The sequence below is a fragment of the Stegodyphus dumicola genome, chromosome 5, assembly GCF_044657685.1.
Source record: "Stegodyphus dumicola isolate Sdum_Otavi_A_Nest chromosome 5, ASM4465768v1".
NCBI lineage: Eukaryota > Metazoa > Arthropoda > Arachnida > Araneae > Eresidae > Stegodyphus > Stegodyphus dumicola.
This window is the reverse complement of record NC_140772.1, coordinates 201,385,360-201,405,201: the sequence shown is the minus strand read 5'-3', so window position 1 is coordinate 201,405,201 and position 19,842 is coordinate 201,385,360. Positions and strand designations below refer to the sequence as shown.

General features: G+C 33.4%; 1 protein-coding gene across 5 annotated transcripts in view; it reads right to left on the bottom strand.

Annotated features, from left to right (window-relative positions):
- The window catches only part of LOC118189810 (cell adhesion molecule Dscam1-like), a 451,139-nt gene that overhangs the window by 157,571 nt on the left and 273,726 nt on the right, over positions 1-19,842 (bottom strand). For all 5 annotated transcript variants that reach the window (XR_015041386.1, XM_085817549.1, XM_085817551.1 and 2 more), the window contains exon 6: positions 10,350-10,467. Coding sequence is in view for 4 of the 5 variants with exons in the window: in XM_085817549.1 (XP_085673675.1) it covers positions 10,350-10,467 (118 nt within the window). In the remaining variant the exon portion in view is untranslated. The remainder of the gene's footprint in view (positions 1-10,349; positions 10,468-19,842) is intronic.

The window sequence follows — 19,842 nt, the reverse complement described above, 5'->3', positions numbered from 1 at the left end:
ACTAAGAGTTAAGAGCAATAAGACTCTAATTTTTCTTTCGAAATTAGCTATCATGCCAGCTGAATTGTTTTCTGCATAACCTTTATTGTGTATAATTGAAATATTTAGCTATGCATTCAACAAATATACAACAAATGTAAGACAAATCATTAAAAAAATTAAAATTTGGAACATTAACGATAATTTTTTTGCTATACATAAAATATTATTAATAAATGATGAATTTATATCATATTATATATAAATTAAAATTTAAACTCCTATTCCTTTATAATAAATTGAAGAAAAGCTATAAAGTGAATTAATTTTTAAAAACAAAACGAAAATTAAAAAAATAAATTTTGTCATATACCTAGAATCTAAAAATGACGAACACTGAATTTTACGACTCATGTGTGTATGGGTGTATTTAATTATGGCAAGGCACACTATGGCTATCTGCCTAAGGGGAGATAGCCTTCGTCGAGGACTTTCTAAGGGAAACTGGCTCGTATACACGTTACACATGGGGAAAACCACGAAAACACCCATGTAGCCGGACCGTTCGCGGGATTCGAACCTCGGACCGAACTACCAGTGTTCAGCGACTTTACCGCTCGGCCGCTGGTGAGCCGTTTTACGACTCATATAATAATAAATGCATATTCATATTGTAACAGAAATGTTGTTAGAAGTCTAGCATATGTATAGTTATTTGTGATCTTTTAAAACTGTCGTAACATGATGCATATTTATCATTATCGTGAACCAAAACAGTATGCTTTACATCCTTACAAATATACGTGACAGATTTTAATATTTATTTCTGCATGTACTTACGTTTCCCAAAGACACGAAAGCAAGTCAAGCAGATTTTTGTTGTATTAAGCAGACTTAAGTTCTCTGTTAGCTAGTGTAACATAATTTCGGATGTTAGTGTAACATAATTTCGGATTCTATGAGCCTTTCAGAATTATTAGCAAAATAGTGGAAACGTCTTTACAAAGTGTTTTTATAAGCAAACAGCAGATGTACACTGAGCATTGATCAACTGATATATTTCGTAAATGATTTGGTTTAGTTGATTATGACAAAAAACACTGGGGCTATGTGCCTTAAAGGAAAAATGGATTCGTAGCGCACTTTCTTAGGAAAGCTGGCTCGTATGGTACATGGTAAGTTGGCTTGTAAGCTGGTACGGGAAAAAAACCATGAAACGCTTATGAAGCCAACCCGTTTGCCTGAGATCGAACTCAGGTCGGAACTACCAGTGTTCAGCGATTTTACCGCTCGACCGCTGGTGGGCCATTTCTTAAATGAATAAAGGTATACTCATAGCATTATGAAATAACACTGATTGAAATATTTAGTGTTTCACTATTATCTCTAATAAAGTAACATAAAACTTTCCTTACCTTTTATAGATTTCTAAATTTCTTTTAAGTTCTTATTCGTACTTAACCTATACATTTGCGAATGTTTCTTATCGATTTTATTGTTAAGTGTAAAAAGCAAGTTGACATTTATAATATAGCATTCCTTGTCTCAACAAATAACAGTCTCACCAAGGAGTTTTTGGAGAGGGAATGAATCGGGAAAATTTCACCCTTTCGTCATTAGCGGTTCTGATGAAGAGAATGGGGGAAGCAGCAAACGAAATAACGAATAACGGACAAATAACGAAAGCTAATCTTTAATGCGGTCTCCCAGTTTCTGTATTTGTATTTGGGAAAGTTTTATGGTCATTATGAAAAAGTGAAAATTTGATATGGATTCCGCATGACTTCCTTCTACGACTATTTAAATTATGCTTATTTTTTCTGCACTTCATTTGAACTTATTTCCTCGAATTATTCTAACTCAATTAAGCGATACCAAAGGCAAGTTACAAATGGCATCAAACATTGAAAATTTTGAAACTAAATTTCCTGATCAATCTTTGTCCTACGGGACTCAAACTTCTTGTATTTTTATTTTTTCATAACGAGTATAAAACTTTGCCAAATATAAATATAGAAACCAGAAGACGACATTAAAAGTTAGATTTCATAATTTGCCCAAAATTAATTCTTTTTTAAATTTGACATTGACAAGATATGAATATTTTCGTCATTTAAAATACTTCTGTATTTTTGTTCCACCGTATTTAAACTTGCTTCCTCGAGTTATTGACATTAAATTACATTAATTCCATTATCTATCGGAAAATAATTATAGCAAATCATCTATTTACGACATCTCTAAGAGGTCACCTTTTAAGAGATCTCTATTTTTGGGAACATAAACAAACATTGGTAGTGAACATCATCTTTTTAAGACCACCACATGTAAAATCCTCTAAAAGCATGAATGGTTGCATTTAATGAGGACCCATTACTTTTAATAAGGAATGTAACATTAATCTTAATTATACATTTTTTTATGTGTGTGCCAAAATAGTGATAACGTACTTCTGTTGCTTTAGAAATGTGTGAAATTAAAAAAATGGATACTGTACAACAAAAATGTTATTATATTCAGATACACACCTTTTGAACACGTTTGAAATTCATTATTCTGCTCAACATAATTTGTCTGCATAAAATATTAAATAATATTAAAAAATCAAAAGCTAAATCGAAGTAGAAACAGTCATCTCTTCTAAAACATTTTAATTGAAGTAAACAGACGTTCGCCTTATCGTAAAGTAAACACCTATTTTTCAAACAGCGGATGAAACGGGAAAGAGGGAATTGGTGGGGGAAGGCAGCGAACGAAATAACACTTTTTCGAGCTGGGGATTAAATGAGAAAGGACGAAACGATACTAAGCCAATAAGACAAGATCTGGTATTTTACTTTATTATTTAATTAGTCATCATAAATTTAAAAATTATTTAAATTTTTATTTGTTTTTACATTTTTATTAAATTGTACTTATAAGTATTTTATATTTCAGTTGCTAATTATTATGTTACTTTAATTATTCATTATTTTAATCACTATTTTTTATTATTTTAATTATTAAGTTTTTTAATAATTTTTTTTGTTATTTTAATTACTAATTAATGTAATATTTATTTCCTTTCTTTCTTTATTTTTTATTTTATTTTTTCCTATTTTCCTGACGGCCTTCCGTAGGCCCTTCTGACTTTAGAAACTAAGCCCTGACAGCAATAGAAAATTTAATAATGAATCATATCCAGTGCACCAAAAAATAATAGCCAAAATAAAGTGAATTATTTCTACCCAAAAAAAGGCGACGGAAAACTCCCTATCGCAGCACTACCCAGTTCCCGCGGGGTAGAATAGCTCACGTGATTCAATGCAATGCGACGTTTCAAGGCCCTTTTTAGGGCCGTAGACCGATAAAATAGGCTCAGGATACGGATACCGATCGATTTTACCGAAAGTAACGAGTAACGATACGATAGTAATGAGTACTGGTTCACCGAGTAACGAATACATACGGGTACACAATTTCTCGTTACTTCTACAGCACTGATAAACAATATCAACCAAACATTGCGAACAGTGTTGCCAATATCAGAAAAATAAGGCTTCTAACAAACTCTCCTAACCTTAAAATATTCCTATTTTTAATCATAAATCTAGAATATAATTATAAATTAAAAAGCGACATAAATGCAGAGTTTAAATTGCGCTGGAGCCCACCGGAGCTCAACTCCGGTACTTCTCAGTTTTTGAGATAAATTATACTTTTAGCTGGAGCGCATCGAAGCCCTAAATAAAAAAGCTCTGGCACTCCTTTTATGTAAGTGAACTACAATTTGAACTCCTTTTATGTAAGTGACTTCTTTTATGTAAGTGAACTACAATTTTCAGATCTTTTTTCCGCCATTTGATTTCTTTCCAAATGACTAATTTCCAAATGACTTTCGCCATTTGATTCCGCATTTGATCTTGCTGAGAATGATGGTATAGTTATTCCACTTTTATATATTCGACTTATGGTATAGTTATTCTTTTAATATAGTGCCATTTTAGTTTTATTTCTGCTGATTTACAGAACGTGCTGTATTAATGTATTATTTAAACTGAGTGTTTTATATACTAAGAAATATCATATTAATTATAATTCCATTCTAGCGCTTATCGTTATTAATGCCAGTGATTCTTAAATTGAATGTTTTTAATCTATACTATTGACTTGTTATTATATCTTTGTCTAAACATTCCAAAAAATATATAAAATACTGTAAGCAGAGATTCAATGATAATACATTTAAGAATATTTGTCTTCTAATATACAGAATTATAAAGCTCACTTTTTTGTTTTCCGTTTACTACGATTAAAAGACACATGAAATATTTTTTATGCACAACACCTTTTTTACTTAAAGGTATTTAAAGGTATGGAAAGATCTAAGAACCTTTAAGATTTCTACTGGCCCAAAAGGCCATATTATGCTGCTGTTATACATCTCTTTTTTCAAAGAATTTTTCTACCTGCTTTACATCTGAAAGAATGGCGCGCGATTGTTCCTAGTTCATATTTAAGCCGAGATTGCCGTGCTAGATATGCACGATATGTTCCGGTTCTTTCAGGTAGTGCCACATAGGCGCATGACAACAACATTCTGAATTTTGATTATGTACCGATATACTGATGGTTTGAAGACCATCAGTTTTTCAGACGTTGGAAGACCATCAGTTGGAAGAAGGAGGTTAGAATAGAAGGAGGGAAGGTTCAACTCAAACGGTGAAGCTTGGCGGCCATGTTACTGTTATCGCTGTGACTTGTGCAAAGTGATTGCAACATTTTTTTTTCTTTTCTTTTTGAAGCATGTCAGCTTGTGTTGCATATGAATGCACAAATAGATTTTCGAAAAAGATTCCTGGAATTACTTTTCACTCGTAAGTATTGATTTTCGTTTTCTATGTAATTTGATAAATATCACAATGTCATGTTGTATTCTTTCCAGATGTGAAAAAGAGTACTTAATAATAATCAAACTATATTAAATACGTTTTAATGCTTTTGTTTATAGCTGATATCCTCGTTCCTTAACATACAATGATATATGCTAGGATTTAAACTGTATAATTTGAACGTTTTAAATAATTCGTTTCAGAATTTTCATTAAAAATAAGAAACCAATTGTTACTATTTTTATGAATTGTAAATGTGTTAAATAAAGTAATGCTTTTATTTATGTATTAATTATTATTCATGTTTAAGTTTTGTGAACTGTTAGGAATATAATTTGTGGATTTGATCAAGATAAACTACCTGTTTTGTTGTTAAAATTTTTTTGCATAAATTTATAAATTTGTGAGCAGTATAGCGATAGAAGTAAAATATTTACACAACTGAACATGTGGAAAGATGTATCCAAATATTTATATTCGTATATTTCTGTAATTCACCTTAATTCAAGGAAATTTCTTTCAGACTCAAATATGAAACGAGCATAAACTGAAATCATTTAATTCACATAAATCTGTTTTATTTTATTAATATTTATTTTCATGTTGTTATAAGGTTGTTGGTTGTGAAAAGAAGCTATTTAAAACTTTCATTAAAAAAAATGCAACTTGTGACTATCTTTTTAGATAATTATCTGCTATTAATTTCAGGTTAAAATTGTTTTAAATGATTCTTTAATAAATTATAATATTGTGAATATATCAGAAATATCACTTGTTAAAAATTGCAAAGTACACCCAACAGGCTACTAATAAAACCTAAACAAATTCTTGAAATATACAGAAACTTCATTTTTAAAGGCTTTAATGTTATGCACTTGTATTTAGATTTCGAACTAGTTCTTAATGATTTTCTGTACGTAGTTAATTAAGAATATTATCTTTATAACTTTAAAACAAAAAACTAACAATAGCGAAGGATTTCATTATAAATTTAACATATTTTTACTGGAAAATACATGCACAGAACAGCTTAAAAACACGTACGTTTCACTGCCGTAATGTAATGTTTTGAAGTTACAAACATGGACGCCGCTTGTTCGGTGGAGTTTCATTCCCCGACAGTGGAGGAAACTGCGAACCCTCCCTCCTTCTATTCTAACCTCCTTGGTTTGAAGAGGGTTGTGACCTTTGTCATGTGCGCAAGTGCCTGACATCTGATAGGTCGAGTGATACACATTCTGCTGAGAGTTCAGAGTCATGCGAACTGTTGTTTTTCATCACGATGGATTCAAGTTATCTTCTAATTTACTACATACATACTGTTCAAATATATGCGAAATAATCAAAAATAAATGAAAATGAATTATTTACAATATAATCAATATTTTTCTACTGTCTATACTAAATTTCAGCAGAAATTGAGTTCTTTTTCAGCTAAAAGGATTAGGTCGGGCAGTTTTGATCCAGCATATGAGCTGCGAAAGGTCTTAATTGACTATCTTCGTTAAGAAGGTCATAGTGAAATATCCCAAAATAGGTGAGTGTATCACAGGCCTCAGACATTTTGAAGAACCGTCCGTTGGTTTTTTTCAGATATTTTGCCAGGAATTCTGCTTTGAACTCAATATCGCGTTCGTCTACAAACCACGCAGCAACCACGGACGCCCTCTGGCGGAGAAAAGCAAAAACTCATTTGAAGGAGTGCCGCATCTAATATTAGCCAAAAATTTATTTTGCAATTTTAACATTAGCGTCTAGCTTCATCATATCGAAGATAAAATTTAATACCTCTGTAGTGTACTGAGGGCATCTATTTTAAACACACAGATCGTATTTTATTCTCGAGTGTCAAGATGTAGAAACATTTTTTTACTCGACTTCTAATGAGAATCAGGTGGGAGGAGAAAGAGTAGCACACGACACAGAACGAATGCCCTTTCCCGAACAGACTATATTTACTCACAAAATTCAAAATCATTGGGGATAAAAAAAATAATTAAAAGTTCATAACCGGTTTTCAGCCTGGAACGGGATGATACCAACCAGATATCTTAAGATTTCAAAGCACGCATTCCCTTCCAATGAGCGAAGGCTGTTTTAAAACTCCATTTTGTCAACATGCTTCGCTGCCATTTTTATACCTCAACAGCCACCCGCTTGTTATTTACGCACAAAACTGCACCGACTTGAAACTATCGAGTTACTTTTATCCACGTAATTTTGTATTTATTTTGTATTTTAATACTCTTAGATCGTTTTATTGGCAAAAACATAGCAGAAATTTAATGCATAAAATTACATTTATTGAAACTGTGAAACTACCTTATTTAGCATTGCTGTTGTCTGTTAACTTTCGGATGAGTTTCTGTTTCAAGGTATATAGGAGTTATTGGAAATGTGGACTGCGCGTATTTTTTATACTCATGTAAAGAAACACACAAGGAAGTGCAACACATCGTACAGCAGAAATGAATATCATTTCCCAAATGACAAATTAACAGCAGAAAAGAGTTTGTGTTCTATTTTGTGTACAATGTTTGTCCATTATTACTATGCAACATGCATTTCTAAGCAATTCGATATAGATACAACAGACTATCAAAGAATTATCGATAGCGTCGAACTATCGATTCGACGCTATCGATAGTTCAAGAACACCGGTTGCCTGTACCAAGGTAAAACCCCAGTTCAAAGCAAGCTTGTGTACCGCTATCGATAACAAGATACAGAGGTTGCATATTACCTCCTAATGACCTATACATTTGATCTGTACACTTCGTAGAGACAGCCATGCATTCCAATATCAAAGATAAACAGTCTTCCGTAAATCTCTATTCATATAAGAATTTAATCTAGTTCCTAAGATAGTGTAAGGAACATCGCATACACTAGATAAAACGGTGAATATTATACATTGAAATATCTTTCTGTACTGTACCGCAGTATTAATACTGTGTAACAGACCTATTTAAGTGTAATTGAACTATTCTATTCATGTCATGAACTGTAACCGAACTATTTTATTTAAACCCCATCTCGTGGCGATATGAAAAAAACGTCAGTCGACCTCCAGCCGCCATGATGATAGCTTACTATGTTACGTTATTCTCAATGTTTGATGTTCCATTTCGTTTATGTTTCATTTTTATATATATTTCTTTTGTTTGTAACCGTTCCTGTGTGCTCTGTTAATAAATCCTTTTAAAGCTAGCCGGCATTAGTGTCTATTGAGGAACGGCTACATCACATTGGCGCCCAACTAAATTTGAATCCAAAATGGCGCAACAAAATGTTTAGAATTTCCGTTTGGCTTTAACAAGCTCTTACTCCCGAATTTAACTTTTAGTTGCTGGAGATCGGCTCAGTTTCTTTTCAGGTGTGGACTACTGGTCAAATATTCTGGAAACCAATTCTGGAATTAAAATTGTCATACCGTGCTGCTAGCACATCGAATCATCAACTGGACAATTTCAACGGAAAAGATAAGTTTCGTTTAACAGACCTATTTAAGTGTAATTGAACTATTTTATTCATGTCATGAACTGTAACCGAACTATTTTATTTAAACGCCATCTCGTGGCGATATGAAAAAACGTCAGTCGACCTCCAGCCGCCATGATGATAGCTTACTATGTTACGTTATTCTCAATGTTTGATGTTCCATTTCGTTTATGTTTCATTTTTATATATATTTCTTTTGTTTGTAACCGTTCCTGTGTGCTCTGTTAATAAATCCTTTTAAAGCTAGCCGGCATTAGTGTCTATTGAGGAACGGCTACATCACAACTGTGGTATATAGCTGTATTGTGATAACATAATGCTTCTCATAGTTTGACAGTAATTCGTTATTAATGAATGTTTATTCCAAGGCGACGAGGCCATTTCTTTTACTTTTGATAAAAATGTGTTACAATTCGTAAAATCAGGACGGATAGAAAATAATAACAAATCGAGAACGTTTGAGATGAGACGTTTATTCAAGAGCACACAGATCAATTTGTAATGTATTCTCGCCCTCCTTTCTGCATGCCTTCGTGGCGTAATATTAGCACATTCGGCGCGTATTCGACAGGTCCAGGTTCGAATGCTAGGGAGGATGTTTTTTTTTTTTTCGTGTTTCCTACTTCAAAATTGACTCTACAGTGGCGACCGAACTCAAAGGTGGTGATTGATGATTCTTCATCACCAGGATTTGGGGACTGGGTCCTCTAATCCCCAGTCGCTCTTTAAAAGGGGGGGATATGTAAGGTATTTTCTCCCTCCTTTCTGCATACCTTCGTGGTGTAACGGCAACGTTCTGCATACCTACAAATTGACTTATATTAACAAAACATGACGTCACAGTTCTAACGTGTAATAAACATTAATACAATCTGCTGGAAAGCTGAGAATATGTAATTGCAAACTTATATTTAATAATTTCACAGACAATTGAGAAAATCGGAATTTCTTGATGGATTGGTCTGCTGTGAGACTGAGTTTTGATTTCGTTAAAAGCCTACAGGAGAAGATGAAACGAAAATTTATTGCAACCCTTTATTCTTTACTAACTTTCTTTTACTTTTTTAAACTACTTTCTACTTTTTTCTTTACTAACAGAATTTTATTGCCTTTCAGATAAAATTTGTAAAATACCTCACTCCCCGCAGTCCAAAAATTTACAAAGCCGCTTGACTCCTGTGCTGGCTTGCTTCGGCTAGCCTTGCTTGTCTGTGGCACTGAAATAGGTTAGGTTAGGTTATTCAAATATGGCAAAGCACGCAAGGACTATCTACCTAAGGGAAGGGATGCCTCGTATTCCCACTGCATATGGGGAAAACTACGAAAACCAAACACAAAGCCAGCCCGGTTGTCTGGATCGAACTCCCATCCAGTAGTAAAATGTCTTAAACAGTTGGCAACCGGTGGTGTCTGGCATCGAGGATAATATAAATACGTGTGTTCCATTATTTCCAGTTACATTTGTCCACGTAATATAAACATAAAATCCAATCATTCTTATTCGTATTCAAAGAGTCCAGTCCCATTTACCCATATAAAGTATGAATATTTCTATTCCTCAGATTTTCATGTGTATAGAGATCGCATGATATCGGAAGCGTTTTCAGAAAAGGACGTAAGTAAGTTTGAGATAATTTAATTCATTATTAGAAGTTTATTTTTGCAAGGAAACGCTCTTTTGAAGGAGTGTTTAAGGCCTTGACACCTTTTATGTTATTTATGTGTCCCAGAAAAAATTATTCTTTTAAACAAAATTCTGTTCTCACTGCCTTAACTATCATATTGCCTGCAACTGCAGATGTGACCAATGAATGCTAAGTTAACTAAAGTGTTTATCAAGTTGTTATAAGACTACTCTAGCACATTGATTTTCGGTAACTTCTGCATTTGCTTTCAACTGGTCATAAAAAGAAATGATCATAGTTACATCTTTATTGTGTACAAAGACTATCTTGAAATGTGCATCAAGAACTTATAAAAAATATAAAAGTTACTCACCTATACCTAGGCACAGGAAAACCCTGAGCTGCACAAGGCAGTTCCACAACATCACCTTGAACTGCTGACAGGGCAGTCCTGCTGTCTGTCACGCGAGGAGGAACTGTACCACTCGAATCTGTAAAAAAATAATATCAAAGAATTAGCAAAGCACTAAACATGACGTAAAGCATGTACAAGGTTTGAAAGCACACTTATCATTAAATCAGTATGGAGATAAAATATTTTCTAATATATCTGAGTCCAAATATTTTATCTAAAAATTTCAGGTTAGTATTTCTTTTAATATTTTATATTTAGTCTCACTAAAACATAAAATTAGTTAATAAAGCTACGTTAAAGTGTTATAAATAAATTAAAATTAGGTAATAAACTATGTTTGTTGATTAAAATTTAGACAACATTTCATTTACAGCTTTATTTCACCCGGCAATTTCACAGTTTACGTTTCTTTGATTCGTTGCAAATTTATTTTTTAAATCTAGCGGAAATATTTGAAACATACTTTGCAAGAAACAGCTATCTTTAGCAAGATGTAATTCTGCCTTTTTCACTTGCTATAGTTAGCTCAAGCTATAAAAATGATTTTAACTTATAGAGTCTACTTGGATAACTCCTGTGTGAGAACTGTAAGAGTAGTAACTGCACAGGTGGCAGGTGAGAAGGATCCGGACACCCGGGCGGCTTACTAGGACTATTCGGGTATCGTCCGGAATCCGAAACTGGATCGCTTCTGGAAACCGAACACGATGATTCTTTGGCGCCCCAGAAGCGATAGTAACTGCGCAGAAGAACGATTAAAAGTAACCGCACAGACTGCACAGTAGACGATTAAAAGTACTTTTTATTAGCTCTTTAAACTTTATAATGCGTCAGCTCAACGCTAACGAACTACGCCTCTGCTTGGGCGGTAACTGAATTCACAGAACTAACTAAAGATTTATATGTATACGTCGTTGAACTAAACTACAGGGCTTAGAATAATTCCTGTTTCTTAAACCCCCGTCGAAAACTAGTGGCAACAAGTAAATGCAATTCAGCTACGCGAACCAACAATAACTCTGGGGAGCTTCAGACGCTTTAGCAACAGAGGCACCGACAATAATCTAACTCTCTCTTTGTCCAATTGCACCCTCGGTTTTTAAACTCTTTCTTCAAGGTAGAATTTGCATTCTTTCACGCACGCTACCAAATTTAAATATTCTGGCACTGACAATTAGGAGAATGAAGGCTTATAGGAAAGAATAACAAACTAAATAAAATTGGTTATTTAAAATAAATATAAATTTCTACAAAATTATTCAGTTAAGGAGTATCAGATTGTATCCGAATAAGGCTTCACTTCGCCCCAGAGAAATTACGGTTTTTATCTGAAATGTATTGGAAGAATTGGAGCAAGATGCCAATACTCTGCAGGCAAAATTAAGCCCGTCTTTTTCTATGCTAAAATCGTCTGTGTTAAAACATACATTTGGAAAATAATGACTGCTACCAGTAGTATTGTTTGATGATATCAGCATGTACTGTTGCAAGCTGTGGATTCATGGTTGCTTCTTTAACTAATCAGTCCGGATGAGCAGGAAGATAGCGACAATTTATTACAAATAATGATGACATACAGCAAAATAAATAGCTGTAAATAGGCCAAGTAAAACGTAGACATTAAGCAATTCCTCCTTAGCGCAGCAAATGCATCATTAATTCCCAAAATAACGCACAGAAGTCAACTTTAAAGCGTTATTCAGCTAACTCTCTTTTAACCGCAAACTCTTACAGCGGAGAAACGACAGACTACACTTGATTATGTTTCTATACGAATTTTATTTAACACGAATTCAAAACTAATATTTTATTACCTTATTATTATTTTATTCCCACAGTAATTTAACACAAGCAGGCCAAGCCAATAAATTTCTAAGAATTGTTTTTCCCTAAAACAATTTTTATTTGTGGCATAGTGTAATAAAAGCGCGCACGAATAGATTTTTGTAGTAGCTAGGGCAGGAGAATGATGTGGCTCCCCACAGCGAGCAGTACGTCACGTCATTAAATGTATTTCTGTTGTTTCCAGTTCGTGTGTATTTAGAATTTGGGCTGCCCAACCGGGATAGTGGTTAGTGACTCTGACTGCCTTAACGAAGGACTCTGGTTCTAACCCCGGAGAAGGCATGGATGTTTGTAAATGTATAGTGCCTGTACAGCATGGGAGCACTCTAAATATGCGGCGAGCCGAAAGACCTCTTGAGAGGTTGGTTGTAGGGGAAGGAGGTGGGAGAGCTTGTGTACGGTGCTGAAGGCTTTTGCCAACGACAGGCGCAATCTTGCCCTCCTTACCACAATGAACTTCGTGGACTTGTTCTGAAGTTGCTGCCAGACAAATGAGATAAACCACAACAACAATAACAGAATTTGGAACTGAAACTGATGTTTTCTATCTTCAGAATATATTTAGAATATCTCTATTTAGAAGGCATTCATTTGCTCTGCTTCAAAGAAAAAAAAATCTATAGTGAAATTTGTGCACATTTAAGTTTATAAATTTGGCCAAATGTCAGTAAATTGCATGTTTACAAATTTTTCATACCTTTTCTTTATTAATAATAAATGAGATATTTTTGGCTGGCCACATATAATGTCACACAATTCACCTATTAGCAAAACCAAAAGGAAAAACATTTCTTTGGACTTAATCATCTCAGAACTAGACAAGGTGCTATGTCTATAAGAAAGCATTTTAATGTTCCTAGGTCTACCCTAAGAAATATTGAGGAAAATGAGACTGCAGTTCGGAAGTCGGTATTTACAGGAATAACAGTTGTACGGTTTCATTTATTTTTACTAACAGTTATTTTAAATTTTAGCCTTTTCTGTTTTATCTTAACTCCGTTCGCGTTTCTTCGCCAGGATGTAAATTAGCTAGGGCGAACGATTGTATTCAGAGTGTGGGTTCTCTATTGTGAGGGCATATTATTATGTCTTCCAGCTGTTAACTTGAAATATCGGCTTCGAAGTTTTGCCGAGTTATTATCTTGCAGGTGTAGGTTCTGAGTCAACCTATTAGATTAAACTGAATTGTGTAATCTTGCATTACTTTTTACTTTACAATTAGGTCCTGCTTTATCTTTTGAGTTTTGGTCGATGATTGTAAGCACGTTAGTCCATGCTGCCTGTACGATATTGTGTTCAATAAAAAGGTCTTTTACACCTTTTCCTTGTTGTGTTCATCTCTAAGGTCTTTTCGAGATGTCGCAAGGATTAACACTTGAAAAGATCTTGTTACAATGAATAATAGCCCAAAGAACTAGGTCCCACAAAGTAACTGTTAATTCATCATCATATACAAGTGATTTTGTAGAGGAAAATTTGTGAGTATTTCTCGTAATATGGATAGAAGAGAAGTCACAAAAAAGTACCAATAGACGGTCATCAGCAAACATCGCTAAGAATTTATAGGCAGATTAAAGGAAAAAAGTCACTTCACATCAGTTAAAGAGACAAATGTGTATTTTCTCTAAGCACAGGCTGGATCTTGGTGGACAGGCTTCCATAATATAAAATGAAATAATATAAATTAAAGCTAATTTAATTAATTAGCTAATTTACATTATTAATCCATAATATAAATTAAAGGTGAAACTGCATTTGTAGATAAGTTGGCTGTCAAAGTCTTCCTACAGGATTATTGAATTATTGAAGACGGGGGAATGCAATATGAGTCAAGTATAGAATTGGCATTCATTTCCATAAAGGGGCCTCTTCTAGAAACGAATGCCAGACAGAACATATGTAACCAAATCGCAGAAAGGTGTTTAAGATGGTTTCAAGATGGTTATAGGTAGTTTTAAGATAGCTAAGGATCGTGTGATCTTATTACTTTGATTCAATGTTTCAGTAAATCGTATGAGTTTAGGACTCAGTAAACTGAGTCCTAAACTCATGTTCAACAAAATATGTAGGTATGAATAAACTATCTATTCACTATATGAGAAACAAGATGTAATGAGTGACCATGGCTAACTTTAAAGAACGGTTCGTCTCAGATGTCAGATGTTATATGAATGTTAAAAATCTTGAATTCAAAGTTCTTCTGATTCTTGATATTGCATCTGGCCACCCTGTTTTGAAATACCCAAACGTTACAAATTTCATTTCTGCCATCCAATACTACGTCTTTGTCAAAACCTCTAGACCAGGATTTGCGTTTTTTATGTCTCGAAAGCGCGACTTAAGATATATATTAGATTTATATGTAACTTTGTTGTAACATAGATATTTTGGCACGCAATCGGTCTTTTCTGAGATAAAATACCGATCTTTTTTTTCCATATTTCGATTCTACGACTCAAATTATGCCACAGTGCCAAGTTTCGTAAAATTCGCAAGAGTAGTGTTTAAAAATTTAGCTCTCAACATTTTTGCTTCTCAGTGTTAATTAAATTTGTTACATATTTATTAATATTTCTTTTTTTTTATTAAACCTATTTCATTTCTTATTTCACAATTCGAAATTTACGTTCAATCCAAATAGAATTCGTAGATATTTTCTGATTCCCTTTCACAATTTGTACTTTTTAGTAATTTTTATAAATTCTTCGAAAAAAATTTTGAATTATAACCTATAAAATTTTTATTACCATCTTAAAGTAGATGTATTTATAGCAAAAATTAGAGTTAGCAAAAACTAATTTTTGCAAAAATTAGAGTTTTTTATTCAAAATTTCCGAGATATACGTGAATTTATACATTGGCGGAAGACACAATAACACACCGAACAAATACTAAATCAAATGTAGCTGAGGATAGTGGTTCGGTAAAACCATCGAAACTAGTCCTGTGAAAATTTGAAAATATAACGCTGATTTTTGTTGTTTGACTTCTGAATTAGGTTACTATGAATTAAGAATTTGGCTAAGTCAATTATTCTTGGCACAAACTGAAAGAAGTGCGATAAGATACATTTTAAAATTTCTCGATAAGTCTCTCACTAAATTTTATAAAATTTAATATTTTGGCATAATTTGAGTCGTAGAATTGAAATATCGAAAACAATCGGTACATACAATATATATCGTAAGTCGCTCTTTCGAGTCAACGAATACGCAAGTTAAATTTCGTCAAATCGACACAGAGGATCAGGTGATATGGAAACTTTTTTTTTTTTTTGTCCAATCGTGTACAAGCACAGTTAAATATATTGTGCTACGGCTTATGTCCATGAAAGGAAGAGAAAAAGTAAACGTAACAAGCTGTTGTCAGTTCTTTGAAACTAAATTTGAGTTCAACTATAGATGATTTTTACATTTTGGTGAGTTCCACAAGCGGCTTCGCATGAGTGTTAGAGGATTTGGAGGAAACGTGCAAGCGCATCAGAAAATCTCAGTTATCCGTTTTCCTTTCATTTCACTAAGCGCCGAATCTACTTTATAAACTTTTAACATTCGCAAAACTATCAGTTCGGTTCTGAATCCGGAAGCAAATTCGAAGCTTAATAGCGTGATAGCGTTTTTTTTTTTTTTTCGGGGGGGGGGACTATGCGGCACACTGCACAGTCCTTTTTAATTGAAAGTTCAATAAGAGAAAATTACTTAATAATAAGCCTATAATCCTGAGCAAATATTAAAAAATATACTTGCCTCAAGGCAGCGAAATCTTCTGCTAAAATAATGCCGCACAGTACTAGTTTTTTAATCAATGCCCCACGCGATAAAATGATAATCTAAGTTTCAAGTTATCTGATCCGTATGTAATGTATTTGCATTTAACGATTTTGATCTGTCTATAATGTACCATAGAGCTAAGCTAATCCGCATGTAGTGTATCTTTGCAATGCATTTGATGTAATGTATAATGATGTTGGTATGCAATGTTATGTACGCAACACGTATTGAGCATAGCGAATGCTAATGCAGGCACTATGAGAACCTACGCCTAACGTGCATTCAATATAAGCCATATTAATTATATGCTAACTAACTGTATGTACAGGTTCTCAATAATGAGATGTTGCCCATGTATGACCATGTATAACTTTTACTGTAAAATACTCCCGGTGTGGTCCTCATGGGACGTCGGGAGGGTGTTTCTCTAGGTTTAGATAGTTGCTGATTCCGGATTATACCCGAACAGTCGCCCGTGTGTCTGGACCTTGCTTTCAACCGTCAACAACTGTTATAGTGTTTAAAATTTTACCCAGCCTTCTCTAAGTTTCAAGGTTTGAATTTTTAATACCAGGTGATGATTCATTCTTAGTACTAAATCTATCTCTTTCATTTCCAACAGATAGCGAAAATCTTGGTATTGGAGACATATATTCTTTTTATCCTTACTCCTAATAATTTGTACGGCTTAAAGCTGCAGTAAATTGACGAAGCTTCACATTTCAACCTTCCGGTTTATTCTGGGAAATGAAAATGAAGAGAACAATGAAAAAAAAAGAGGGGAGGGACAGTTCTATATCTTTCGTTCCACTAGGCCGATTGACAAAATTCAAAATGCGTTTTTGATGTCTCGAAAGCGCAACTTAGGATATATATTAGATTTATATATAGCATTGTTCTAACATAGGGTTTTTGACACAAAATCGGACTTTTTCTGAAATAACATACCAATTGCTTTCCATATTTCGATTCTACAACTCAAATTATGTCTAAATGTGAAATTTTGTAAAGTTTGGTGCAAAATTTACGGAGAAATTCAAGAATTTATCTTGTCACAATTTTTTTCAGTTTGCGCCAAGAATAATTCACTTCGCGAAATTCTTAATATATGGCAACCAATTTTCCTTTCCCTTCCATTATGCGGGAGCGGTAAAAAACTCACATTGTTCCTACTTTCAAATAATTTTAGCGAAGACTCTAAACCACATTTGATGTTTTATCTCTTTCAACAAATATGCCAAATTTCAAAACGCACCAATACATTAATTCACCTATATCTGGTTCCAAAGTTGGCGATGGCAAGCACATTATTTTCTGAACCTAGGTAAAATGTTTAACTTTTATTGACGATATTAAATTAGAAAAGTTAAACTGCGTACTATCAAAAGAGTTTTCTTTTCTTTTTTCTTTTTTTTTCTTTTTTTTTTTTTAATGAATGTCAATACAATGAATAATAAATATCGCGTAAAATATTTTAGATCGACAAAAGCAGGCTTAATGAGCGCTTGGAATTTTAGTTTCTTGTTACCCGAGAATTTCGTGAAAAATATTCCACGTAATAGAGGACAAAAATATACTATAACGACAAGGCCATATGCTTCTTTTCGGACCATTACCTCGCTATGTATCCTCCCATAATTGGGTGTCAAGAACACGGTTTTCGATTAAGGCCTCTAAAGCACTGCGCTGCACTCAATAACATCGTGAATGCTATGTGTGTAGTTTATCGGAAGAAGAAATGAAACTTTAGGAAGTGCAGCAGTAGAAACAAAGGATATAGTGTATTTTGTTAACGATCATCTTTCGATATGAAAAATCTAGTGTTTTTCAGAATCAAATTCCTTAGGCTTCATATTTTAATTTTAGAATCATGAAAAATTTGATTTCAGAAAGTGAATATTTAGTTCTAACGAACGCGCGGCAGTTATAAAATCAAAATTTTAATATGAAACCTGTGAAGTGGCATAAACTGGTATACTTGCAGTTGGAAATATGCGTAACTTCCAAAAATGCAAGTGAATTTTTTCATAATAAATATTTATTTGTACATGTGACAGGATAAAATAAATTTGAAAAATTAATTTAAAAAAATTTTAAAAAGTTGAAATCGGAATTTTTTTATAACAAACTTGTACATTGTATGATATGCAAACTAAACAGGAATTTAAAGATTTCGAATTTTATGAACAGAAGTTGTATGGTTATTTTAGCTAATATGCTAGTTTGTAAGGTTGGCTGCAATTAGTACGTTATTTCTCATGCTTAATCTTTCTTACACTTCTGCCGTTTTGACCATTTGATTAAAACATGAGAATATTATTGAGTTAAATAAAAAGAAATAATCTAAATTTAGGAAAGAGATTTAAAATTTTCAGCCTGTCGTGGTGAAACCCTTCTGCATATTTAGAGGAGTTTGCCCAACCAGTGTGTAGTGGTGCCGTTTGTTACTTTTCTTCAAAAAAATGATAACCATTGTTATAAACTTAAAAAAAAAAAAAAAAAAAAAAAAAAAAAAGAGAGAGAGAGAGAGAGAAATATTTACCTTTTAAATAAAATAAAAAGTGAAAAATGGTAAGAATAACATGTTGGAATATTTGTTGCGAAATAAGTATCCATTCATTTTTTGAAGTGAAGAACATCCATTTGTACTTTGTAGTTGTTTTGTTCTCGAAACTAGCACTATAGTACATAATTTGATCACTTTTTGTTAATATCAATTCGAGGTTTGTCAGCAAAGTTTCGTACAATTCGTTGGTTTTAAGTTCTTGTCTCCGTTGATTTGAAACTAATGACAAGGAGCATCTCAATGCTGCATTGAACCACTCTTTGGATTTTATTAGTTTTGATAAAACTTACTTATTGTGAACATTTGTTACAATTGCATGTATACGAACAATCAAATTTCAGTTGGTATGCTATGTTAGCAACATATTAAGACATACACAGTGAACATGTATTACTTACAAAGGATTTAAGCTCTTAGGATAGGAGTAATAGTTTTTATGGCATGAATTATTATGAGGCACATTTCTTTCTACTTTAAGTAACTAGGTTCTAAGATATTTTTAAGAAGAGAGCGTGTTGAGTTCCGGGAACGACTGAACCGAAGTGTCGGGAGCTGTGCTTTGTGTGTCTTCGAAAGCATCGCGAGTTATGGCGTGGAGAGTCTCGAGAGTACTTGGAGTTCCGAGAACGACCGAGCAGAGTCGGGAGCTGTACTCTGGTGCTTTGCAGTGAAGCTGTCTCCATCATTATTGCCTAACAATGTGAAAGCTGTGTCGTTGATTGTTCCAGCGTGTTTATAGTAGATCTTCGACGACTGTAAAAAGTGACTTTGGAGCTGTGCTGTTTAATATTGGCTAAATAAAGTGTGTTTCGATATTTCATTAAGTGTCGTCGTTTTTCACTTCAAATCCACACGAACCCCGTAGGAACGTGAAGGAAGAAAATAACGTAAAACTGGTGTCAGAAAAAACGTAACAGTATCATTGTTTACAACAGGGATTCTGAAACAGGGGGAATTCTCCCAGCGGGGACTTTCAGAGGGGGTATGCGGCCAGTCTTTTATTTACTTGTTTACTTACTTTGATTTACTTGTTTACTTACTTTGATTTACTTGTTTACTTACTTTGATTTACTTGTTTACGTACTTTTATTTACTTGTTTACTTTTTAGTTTATGAATATAAAAAAATACATTTTTTCACCAAGTTTTGGTATTTATCAACATTTTCTAGTTTGATTCATAAAACACATTTAAAAAATTTAAATTTAAATAAATGTGTATATATTTTTCGAATTTTAGAAAGGAAGGAATTTTAGATTGTCGAATAATGG